Source organism: Octodon degus, unplaced genomic scaffold, assembly GCF_000260255.1.
Source record: "Octodon degus isolate 3935 unplaced genomic scaffold, OctDeg1.0 scaffold00167, whole genome shotgun sequence".
NCBI classification, from domain to species: domain Eukaryota; kingdom Metazoa; phylum Chordata; class Mammalia; order Rodentia; family Octodontidae; genus Octodon; species Octodon degus.
In genome coordinates this window covers 4,679,647-4,691,748 of record NW_004524743.1, presented here as the reverse complement: position 1 = coordinate 4,691,748, position 12,102 = coordinate 4,679,647, and the positions used below count along the sequence as shown (strand labels likewise).

Genomic DNA, 12,102 nt, shown 5'->3' with positions numbered 1-12,102 from the left:
TCGGAATACAGCATTATGATGTATTAGGGTCCTGAAATCAATGACATTCTGCCCAGAAAATTTATGGCACCTTTGTAGTTGTTTTTCTCAAATCTATGTTCTTTTGCTAATCTACTTAATATGTCAGATAATGCATTTTGGCTTTAGCAAAGTTATCAGGTTCCTTGTTAGTGAAGAAGTCTAACTTGTAAGATATTAAACATTGTAATTTAAAAAGACATCATCTTCTCCATTTCCTAATACCTCTTGTCCCCAGAATATATCTGCATTATGTTTACTCATAGTGTCCCTGAATTCATAAAAGACTTTGTTTCCCTCTTCATATTCCTTACACATACAGACCGCTTACTCTACAAGAAACTGAATTACAAACACCAAAGAAAATCTGCATACTCAAAGATGATTGGACAAGAGCATTATAAGGGAGTGTACTATCTGTGATTTCATACTCCTCCCAGTACTTCTTTTACTGTGACACTTTGAGATGGTTTTAAGTTTTTCCCTGTCCCTTTTTAGCTACATTAATTAATTGATAAACACAATAACTAAATCAAAGCATAATACCTGGGACTGAGTCCCTCTGTTTCTACCTTTACTCATTTTTTCTGATGATTTATTCAGTGAAAAACTCATTATCTGGAAAATGTTATTTCTCACTAATTTTGCTTGTCCTTAAGAATTAAGCTTTTTGAGAGACTGTACGGCTATTTCTCTTTTTTGTCCTGTCCTGTAATAATTTTTATTGTGCACTATAATGATGCTCAGGGAATTTGAAAAGAGAACCAGAAATGTATTTCCTTTTTCCATTAGTATATCACCCTGTTGTGAATTGCTTCTGATTTGAAATTTTAGTGGATCCTTAAATATGGCATGGCTGGTAATTGCAGTCATTATAACCTCAATAAATAGACAATGGAAAATTCCAATTAGAGACAACATATGGCCAAAACAGAATGTTTTACCTATAATTCATATTCAATTGTTGTTTTCCACAAATAAGTTCACAGCTACAGAGGTTTTGGGTGAATTTTAGCATTGTGCCATTTTTCCTCGCCCCAGGATCCCCGTAAAACAAAATGTCAGGTGATCAGTGCCGGAGCGTCCTAGGTCCCAGCCAGAATTCCACAAGTGTGGAAACTGATGCATCAATCGTGCTTCTCCAAGCCAAAGGAGCAGAATGCTGGAATGTTTTTCCTTTACTATGTGCTTTAAGCAGCGTCTTTAAATTTTATGGCCTACTTCACTTGGATACATTATCCTAGGCACCAATCTAAACATTTTCAAGTATATTTTCTCTTTCCTTATTTCTTGTAAGATAGAACTCTTCTCAGTGAGGAGTGTTAAAGGTACAACCCAAGGTCACAGAACTAGTAAATGTGGGAGCTGGGGTCTAAAGAAATTCCTTACACCTAGCCAGGCTGGTTTCATCCTGTTCTGAAGGGGGATGCTTTTTCAATGTTGTATGGCTTTTGTCTGTATTACTATGTTGAAGGAAGAACATAGAGTATTGTGCTGAATCAAGAAAGCTCTTTTATCTACTCAGAGGTTCAACCAGTTTTGGTAGTTACCTCAGCATAAGTGCATTAATTGCATAACCAGAAGGTCCACTGTGACAATATTAAATTAATTAAACCTCATTTCCACATTTCAGTAAAGGGTTATGGAAACAGAAGTACAAACCAACTAGAAGTTGATGAGATAATTGTTGTTCTTTCATAAAATTTGGAGTCTGACTATAATAATTCACATGACTTTAATCTTGAAGGCTGGTATCCCGGGAAATGATGGTTATTCCTACTTGGTACATTCAGACACTGAAATAGCATTCTTGTTCCAAGCTTCTGAGATAGCCACAGGCTAAGTAGTGGTGGAAGGACTTGAATTTACTTCCCAACAAAAATCCCCAAAGGGGATGGAGAAATCGTAGATAAAAGCTGAAATGAAGTCAGCTAAGAGCACTAAAATTGCACGTATTTTAACCCAAAGTGCAAAAGGATGGATGGAAATTGCGTTTGTAGAGCCAAGATTTTTATGTTGCTGAGATTGGATTTGAGATGAAGTTCCCAATATTATCGCACAATTAAATGGTTTGGAAACTGACAGAAATCAACAACTCATTTCTGGATGTATATAATGCATTTAAAACTACAAAACATGCATATGCAAAAGATATATTGTCACGCTCATGAAATAGGTTTTGTTATTACAGTTCCTGGGCCTGTTCACAGTTTCTTTGGGGTATTTTTTCATTTGAGTTCAGCATGTGTTACTTCAACAGCGCTGCTCCAAAAAACATTCATCTTGGCTTTAGTCCCATAATTTTGTCTCACTTCATAAAAAATAATAACCCTCATCTGCACCAGCACCTGGATTCTTTTGGTCTTTAGCCCAGCCCACAATGCTTTTCTTGACAATTCTCCATATCTCTGTTGGTCTCCTACATTCATTTTTGTCCATTTCTTTTTGTGGACTGATAATTTCTGAACAACAGAAATGAGGTTAAGGATGCTACACCAGCATTATTTCTCTAGATGCAGTTCCTTGGGTTTCTGGATAGTAAGAATTATGAATACATAAACTTGTCAGAAGAAAAGGAGTTTTCTAGCCTTTTTGAATTCTAACTCTTTTATTACTCCTTTTTATAAACTTATAAAACATTACCATCCCATCACATTATTTTGAAATCAAATTTAAGCTTAAAATTATAGATGCATTCATCAATCTAATAGAAAATATCTCTGAGATACCAGAGATATATTAGGAACATAAAACACTTTACATTCCAGGTGAGAATCTAGACTGCTTAGTCCTTTGAATTCATTCCTTACCTGGCAGAGAATTGGTATATTACATTGTAGTATACAAAATTTTAAATTAAGAATATAAATGATATGAGTTTAAAAATTGAGCACCTTCACAATAGTTTCAATATATAACTACTGAAAATGTATGATTTAATTCTGTGTAATATATTATTTTATCTATATTTCATCTATGATGACTTTATATTAAGAATTATACTAAAATATAATCTTAAGAATAGTAAGTTGTATATTTTAAGGGAGTTAATTACATATTCTGCTACATATTAGTTCTTGGGTTAATGTACATACAAAAATGAAGCTTTGAAATAGAAGTGAATTGTTCTTTTATACTCCAAATTACTCTAATCTGAATTGCTATAATCAATTTATCTTAAGATGAAATGATAAATAATTTTAAGTTTATTTTTAAAATTGGGTCTTTATTAAATTAGGACTGTTTCATTATAAATGATGGAAATTACTTTAATGACTTTGTTGATTAATTATCCTATTTAGAATGCAATTTGAGAGTTTTGTGCATGAATAATATTTTTATGAATAATATTTTGAATGCGCTTGTCAAATAGATTGACCAATTTAGAGTTAAATATTATATACAGTTGAAAACTACGTTTGCTCTGCCTTTTCCAAAATAATAGTTTTCCTTGCTTTCCTGTGCAGTTTGTTAAGAAATCGCTAATTGCATGTAATACGGGTATCAACAAAGTAGCAATTTATGTGCACCGAATTTCATGACTTCAATTTTCAACAACTATTTCCAGACATAGATGAATGCAGTGAGCCATCTGTCTGTGGTGATCACGCAGTGTGTGAAAACGTGAATGGTGGCTATCACTGCTTCTGCCAACTGGGTTATCAGACATCCACAGGAAAGTCCCGGTTCACACCAAACGATGGTTCTTACTGTCAAGGTAATTTATTTTATTAAATTAAATGTATTACCAAAGACCTATAAAGGTTGGCAATGTGGCTCAGAGGTGGAACTCTTGCTTTGCATGCACAAGGCCTTGTGTTCAATCCCCAGCACCACAAAAGAAGAAAAAAACCTATATATAATATTTGCTATAAAGGCCCTTCCGGATAGCTCAGTGGACTAAAGCAGCTCCTTAGGCAGGCACAAAGACCAGGGTTCGATCCCCAGACTGCCGTGCTGGCCCTTCCCCCAGGGCTCACTGAGATGGCAACTGAGACTGGGTGTGGTGGCGCGCACCTATAATCCCAGCACTTGGGAGGCTGAAAACAGGCGGCTCACTCTGAGTCTGATTTACATAGTGAGACCTTGCAGACCTTGCACTAAAATATAAATAAATAAGTAAATAAATAAGTAAATAAGATATTTGCTATGTAGTGTGAAGTATCAAAGATCTACATTTTTGAAAAATGTACCATCATTTTATTTATGGCTTATCAAAAAATTGAAGAGGATATTTTTTCATGTTCATTGAAGATGTAAACTCTCCAATGACAATGAAAAGGAAACAATTCTCCCAAAATCGTTCCTGGAGTCAAGTATTATACTGACACCAAAACCAGAGAAAGATGCAACTCAAAAAGAAAACTACATGAACTTAGATGCAAAAATCTTCAATAAAATCCTAGTGTATAGAATACAGTAAACCATTAAGAAGATTATAGGGGCCAGCCAAATAGCTCAGTGAATTAAATCACTTGCTTAGGCAGATGCAGTAGCTGGGGTTTGATCCCCTGCCTGCCAGCCCCACCCCTGGGATGCACTGAGGCAGCCATTGAGACTGGACGTGGTGGCACATGCCTGTAATCCCAGCTCTTTGGGAGGCTGAACACAGGTCAGTCACTATTAGTCTGATCTGGATGGTGAGACCCTGGAGACCCTTACTAAAAATATGAAAGAAAAAAAAGATTATATGCCATGACCAGGTAGGATTCATCCCAGGGATGTAAGGATGGTTCAACATACGCAAATCTATAAATGTAATACACTATATCAATAGAGACAAATCCAAAAACTACATGATCATCTCAATGGATGCAGAAAGGCTTTTGACAAAGTCCAACACTCATTCATGCTCAAAGTCCTCTGGAAAATTGGAATAGATGGCCTCTACCTCAATCTGATAAAAGCCATCTATGGAAAATGTAGACAGCATGTTTATGCAGGTAATATTCATTCTCCTGTCTTTAAAACTATGCTTGCCCACTTTCCGTTGCCTGTAAAATTTTACATAGTCTGCAATGAACTGGATACTCAAATGCTAAAGCACCTTTTAGTGTTAAATGGGCTTTTCATATTCAAAAGGGTAAAGTCATTGGGATCAATATGATCAGCTTGGGAAAAGTGATTTTTTTCTAACCCTATATTATCTATGTCTTTTTCTACAGAAAACATAAGCACAAACTGTTATTTAGATAATGCCTGTATCGCTAAAAATGTCAACAAAACTTTAGAAAAAGTAAGTAGAGAGTTGAGTTAAATTTATTTTATTTTGCTATTTTGGTCTTAGTTAAAATGCTTCCATTGTCATATGTCAAAAAGTGTAAAACAAAAGTATAACCAGCAGCTCAATTTCATATATAGCTGAAATTCTTTATATAAAGTAATCTAAATGTTATGCTAGCATCAGAGATAGGATTAATTTGAAAAGCTCCAAAATATCGAAGAAAACTTTTCTTCAAGTGCTTGATGTTATTTCTTACATTATTCGGTATACTGTATGTTTATGTTCAACAAATAAAGAAAGTTGCTGAATGAAAAAGTAAAAATAAACTTGGGCTCCAGACCCATTCCCCTAATCTAAGAAGATGTAGTGGAGCGCAACTAGATTTTGTACTTCAAAGTGTGTACTTCCAAGAGCCAATGAAGTAGGACATTCAAAAAATCATTGCCATGTGATTGAAAGTGTGAATCTCAACAGAAGCAATCAATTGTCATCTAAAGCAAATTTCCATTTGATCGCATAGTAAAGGAATTTCTTTGGTTCATTAAAGTATAATTCAAGTTATTAAGTTATAATTTATTACTTAGATCATCAATATTTATAAGTCCTAAGGTGTTTAAATATTAAGGTAGCTTCATTGGCTAAAATATAATTCTACACTGGAGAATGGGAAGTTATTTTTAAATCTGCTCTTTTTATGAAAATCATCCACTTAAGTAGGATCAATGTTTTTGCTCAAGTAACATTTGTGCTTCCTAAGTTATTTCCCAATGTCTTGAAATAAATTCATCTTTTAGTACTGTATGCTGTGGCCTTAGTCACTGACCTCAGAATAAGTTTAACATATAATCTTTGTTCTTGTAATGCTATAACAGAGCTCAGACTTGCTTCCATTATCCATATTTCTTTCTGTTCAGATTGGACCTATACGAGAACCTGTGATGTTGCTAAAGGAAGTCTATAGGAATTCTGTGACAGATATTTCATTGATGGATATAATCACATATGTAGACATATTAGCTAAATCATCCTCATTACTAGGTTACATGAATAACACTGTCTCAGACAAGGATACACTTTCTAATAAAACTCTTACTGTGAGTAGTTTAACTTTTAATTATATTAATATTTAAATTTTTGCTATAGGATTCCAGTATTTTTAAATGTCATATTTTTTTAAAAATAGGAATTTGTGAAAACTATGAATAATTTTATTCAAAAGGATACATTTAAAATTTGGGACAAATTATCTTCAAGTCACAGGAAAACCCATCTTACAAAACTGATGCATACTGCTGAGCAAGCTACCTTAAGGATTTCCAGCAACTTCCAAAAGACCACTCAGTTTCATACAAATTCATCTGATGTAGGTAAGACCAAAGGTCAACTTCTAAACAGTAATGTTTTCCAAACAAGCCATTTTCAAAAAATAATGAGGGGGTTTTCAATAGAGCTTTGAGAAAGTCAGTAGTACTTTGCCAGTATGGAATTGAATGATAGCTCACATTACAAAAGCACTCTTGGCGAAGTGTACTACACTAGTAAAAAGAATGATTACATAGCTGCTACATCCTTCCCATCATATTTATCTTTTCCTATTCTTGATTAGCACTGAAATATATTTCTTGACTTGCTGCAAACTACCTTAACCAACAATATCTCCATCAAATTTTCTGGACAAAGTATATCTAAGTTTCTCTTTAGAATTCTCTTACCTTTTGCCTTTTGGTAATATAAAGCAATGAATAAAGTAAATTAGAAACTTTCCTGCGTCATGCAATTGCAAATGTAAAAATGCTCAGAACCTTGCATCAAATTGAAGATGATTATAAAGTTGTGCTGAGGAAGCGAGATACACTTTCTGAAATAATCACTGTACATGTCTTTATTCCCTTTCTGGGTGACAGTCTGCCATCAAGTAGATTTGCAAAGACCATTATCTCATCAAGGTTCATCACTTGTAAAAATTAAGTCTGTAAGCATTGTGATTAATGTGAAATGCTCTACAGCTCTATGATGTTGATGAATGAAAAGGTGGATGTATTAGTAATGAAATTATAATTCAAACTTTAATTGCTCTTTTGATAATATTTTAAGTTATAGGTAACATACTCTAAAACAGTATAGTCTGTTGTTTTGGTTCAGTGGTTATGTATACATACCCTTGAGTACATGCCTATTTCGTCTTTTAGTTAATGCAATAAAGAATAAATAATGAGTGCCATAGAAAAATGAAACAACGAAAACATGTCCAGCTTTATTTATATAAATTATACTATCCAGCCATGTTGAGAATATGTTCATTGTACTTCCTACTAATAAAAATTTGAAATTAAAAAATGATGAATGAAATTGTGTCTACATAAATAAATGTGGTGATTATATATTTTAACTGGTTTCAGATAATTGATGATGTTTATGATTTTCTTCAGCTCTCCAAGTTTTCTTTTTCAATTCTTATCACATGAAACATACTCAGCCCCACATGAATGTGGATGGAGATGATATAAAGGTGTTTCCAAAAAGAAAAGCTGCCTCCAACTCAGAAGGTAGGATGTTAGCAGTCTTGCTTACAAGATATCTATGAATTTATAATAAATACTTAACATGCATTTGATTATATCATATATAGACATAAAGTTTATGGTTCCCTAAAATATTTTCTGTTTATAACCATAATATCTATAATTGTATTTGAGATTTTTCATTCTAAAAAAAAAATAACTGAGGAGAATTTTAGCTAACAATCAATAACCTGGCTCCTTCTTTATAGTGGATTTAAATTTGTGATTTTGTGAAAAAAGATACAAAGAATGTTGTGTATATAATAAGTTAATGGATTTGTCTCCATACTTGTAATTAGCTAATAGAATACCAAATAGTAGAGGTGAAAGTTGACAAAGAAATCAACCAGACAAGTCTTCCCAGCTAGAGTCAAGCAGTTAGCTACTATTTTAATTTAACCATTTGTCTGTTCTCTAAGAGCAATGCACTTAGAAAAATCCCTGGTGAGGGTAGAATTTTTGTTGTAGTTTTCTCATATATTCAAATACATACTACCTAGGGAAAACATGATTTAGAAGACTTTATCAAATAAGATGTGGATGACCATAAATACAAAATAATATACAGCAGTCACACATATGGTCTCATATATAGACACTATTACATTAAAAGATGAATTCATTTTATTAATTAAAAATATGGTGCACATTCTGAGAAGAATGTCAGTTTATTTCATTTTAATTGTACTGATATGGAATTTTTTCTCCTCCATCAATATTATACTTTCCATTCTTTCCTGTCGTTTCCTACATAAAATTAAACAACATGTAATCATAAAATAAGGAAAAAATAACAATCTCATTAGCAATGAATCTCTTGTTACTACCATTATATCATATTTTAATTTGCCAAATATACATATAATATTTACAAACAAAGTCCAAGAAAAACATTAAACTGTTGAAGTTTCAATTATGAATTAAGTGGTTAGCAGTTGGGAAAAACATGTTGAAAATATCTATCCCAGTGACAGATGATGCCATTGTCATGGAATTAATGTCTCCAAGAGATCCTGTCTGATTGTACGGCAGCTCAGCTATATTTAATGATAGTACATACGAACTGGTATGTGAAAGAGACAGTGATATCAGCTCTCAGTGTGGCACGATGAGAAGATACAATCTCCTCAAGGTTGGATCTTAAAAATATAGCAGAAAATTTAAAATATTGTCTATTTCTTCTCAATGATACTAGCATGTGATTTCATTTATTGATAAAATTCATTAGCTAGCACATGCATCACTTAAAACATCATAATATAGTATTTTAGTAGAAATATAGGGAGATCGTGGGCACTGACTGACAGATCCATATATATATACATGAATATATATATGTATATATACTGAATATATAGTAAATATATACTGATCATATACTGAATTCTAGAAGAGTACAGTGGCAGTGTCGAGCATGAGCAGAACAAGATTCATTGCTCAAAAGTATGGTTTTATAATAAAAAAAGAAGTTCAACAGCTTTGCTTTGAAGTTACATATGAAATTGAAATAATTTAGATGAAAAAATAGAGCACCTTATAAAGCCCAGTTGAGAGAAAAACTAAAACTAGCAATTCCATTTCCCTAGCTATACTGCTTCTGGGTATGTTCTTAAAAATTATTACAGTGATACAGGTATACTGTGTTTGTAGGTGCACAACTCATAATAGGCTATTTTAAAATGTTTTGTATGCCAGTCAATAAATTAATTACTAAGCAAAATGTGGTATGTAACACAATAATCAATCATAAAGAGGGATTAGAGTCACTTCTAGGAAAATGGATGCACCTCAGGACCGTAACATTAAGTGATATAAATCAGGTACATAAAGGTAAATATCACATGGTTTCTCTTCTATAAGAAACCTAAGGGCTGGCCAGACAGCTCAGCACACTGAGTCTGCTTCAACAGAGTGCAGCGGCTGCAATTCGATCCCCGGTGTGCAGTGCCAGTCCTACCCCTGAGGCACGCTGAGATGGCAATTGAGACTGGGCGTGGTGGCCTGTGCCTGTCATCCCAGCACTTGAGAGGCTGAAAACAGGAGAATCACTATGAGACCAATCTGTGTAGTGAGACCCTGTAGACCATGTACTAAATACATAAAAACTAGAGGGTCACCATGTTCAGAATGAATAAATACAGAAACAACATTCATAAAGATGATCAAAGGGGACTTTGGCACGTTCTTTGAGGGGCCCCTTGCACCCAAAGAATTAAGGTTAAATGCACATTTCCCTTTAGATAGGACAATAATTAGTAGAGATTTTAAAATTCTAAAATCTCTAATAAAACTGTTTTTAATCCTTCCACTTATTTGGGGCAGCCTTCTGTTGTCACCAATGAAAAGTCACTATCACTACCTTCTTGAACCAGTTTTCAGATCCTACTTGAGTTCCTCATCCATCCATAACAGAGCCTGTGATAAAATCATCATCTTTTATGGTCATAATTTCACTAAGCCAACCATGTTCAATCAATGTTCATATCTTTGATGTGTTTCCTAAGCTAGCATGTCAGGAAAAATATTTTATGTAAAGTGAGCTAGGCAAGGCTGTTAATATCTTCTGTGGTGCCTTATAAAGTTAAAAGAACATGAATAATGACATAATTGGGAGTTTCTATCACACAAAATCCGATCCAAGGAATACTGTTAGAGTGATTTGCAGGATTATAGGTTTTAATCATAGTCCTTTGTCTTCTGGTGGTATTATCAATATATGTACTTGTGGCACTACGATATCGGATTATATGCTGAGCCATTGCATTTGAGGACCATCAGGGGACCAAATATATGGCCGCCTCCCAAAGCACTTCATTTCCTCCTTTGGCACCACATAGCTATATGTAATCAATATTAAATAAGAGCCACTGCAGTAAGCATAAGGCCAAACTCAGTGGCATGTCACAACTCACTCAGTTCTAAACTACCTTAATGCCATAAGCCTGTGATAATTCTCTCCCGGTATCTCGCCAATTCATGTGCTAATACACGGAATTAATAACTCAGTGTTTTACCTTCCAAATGAATATATTCAATACTCTGCATCATGGTCCAGCTTTGGATGTAAATCTTTCTGGGACACAAGGGCATCTAGGCAATAAGGTACTGCTGCAGTTCATGGCCTTTTTAGACTCCTGAACATCAGACCACATAAGTCTCAGTATGGTTTGGCAATGTACACATGGATTATTGTGACCCACACTTCAATATCTGATTATGCACACGGGGTCTTTTTTTTTCTGGTGGAACCAGGGATTGAACTCAAGCCCTTGCACTTGCCAGGAAAGTACTTATTCCACTGAGCCATCCCCCTCACCCCACATAGGGTCTTTAAATTGTTGTCTGTTCAATTTATGTTTATGTCAAGACCTGAGATTCTTTTCTGTCTTATGAGAATTTCACTAGCTATACTTATTTGATTAATAGGTAATGTTGCGGTGGCATTTTTATATTACAAGAATATTGGCCCCTTGCTTTCATCAACTGATAATGTCTTATTGGAACCTCAAATTTCTGACAATGCTGAAGAACGAGAAAGAGTCCTCTCTTCAGTGATTTCGGTCTCAATTACCTCAGAGCCACCCACACTGTACGAAGTTGAAAACATAACATTTACCTTAAGTCACACGAAGGTGAGTTGTACTTTTGGTGTTTTATGGTAAAGTTGTAGAACACTCAGAGAAATGGACTTTTTTACTATGGTATATTAATGATGTGTGAGTTGTAGAATGTAGAAGTACAAACTTAAAAAATTGAAGGAGTAAAGTGGTTTCAATATATATTTCTACAAAGTATTTGTAGCAGTGCTTTTTAAAATTTCTAACCAAAATCAAAGAACTTATATATTTGATTCTTTGGAATCATGCTATGTGTTAGTTTAGTTTAGTTTTTTTTTTTTTAAGTATGCCATTATTTCTGAAGTTTCTGTGCCTTTCTGGAATACATTATTTTTAAGAATGTATCCCAGCCAAAGAGATAAATGTGAGTTGTGTAATGAAGGAGGTCTTCAATTAATATTTGTCTCTTTAAATAGCATTTGCTGGAAGTTGGATATTGACTAAAATAAAGTCATAGAGAATCCTACAGTGTCTAGTAAAGACTATTTACTCTTAATTCTAAACTATTATTTAAAATTTAAGTGTAACTAGGCCTGGCAGGCCGGTAATATTAGCACTTGGGAGGCTAAAGCAGGAGAATTCTGAGAACTCAAAGCCAGCCTGGACTACGGAGTGACTTCAAGTCCAGCCTGCACTACATAGCTAAACCCTGTCTCAAAAGGACAAAAAAAAAATAAATACA

The 12,102-nt window shown here is 34.0% G+C and overlaps 1 protein-coding gene across 1 annotated transcript in view; it reads left to right on the top strand.

Annotated features, from left to right (window-relative positions):
- Adgrl4 (adhesion G protein-coupled receptor L4) overlaps window positions 1–12,102 on the top strand; it is a 115,299-nt gene that overhangs the window by 63,270 nt on the left and 39,927 nt on the right. The window contains exons 4-9 of the mRNA XM_004643176.2: window positions 3,587–3,736; window positions 5,184–5,254; window positions 6,157–6,336; window positions 6,426–6,609; window positions 7,672–7,788; window positions 11,230–11,435. Coding sequence (XP_004643233.1) covers window positions 3,587–3,736; window positions 5,184–5,254; window positions 6,157–6,336; window positions 6,426–6,609; window positions 7,672–7,788; window positions 11,230–11,435 — 908 coding nt within the window. The remainder of the gene's footprint in view (window positions 1–3,586; window positions 3,737–5,183; window positions 5,255–6,156; window positions 6,337–6,425; window positions 6,610–7,671; window positions 7,789–11,229; window positions 11,436–12,102) is intronic.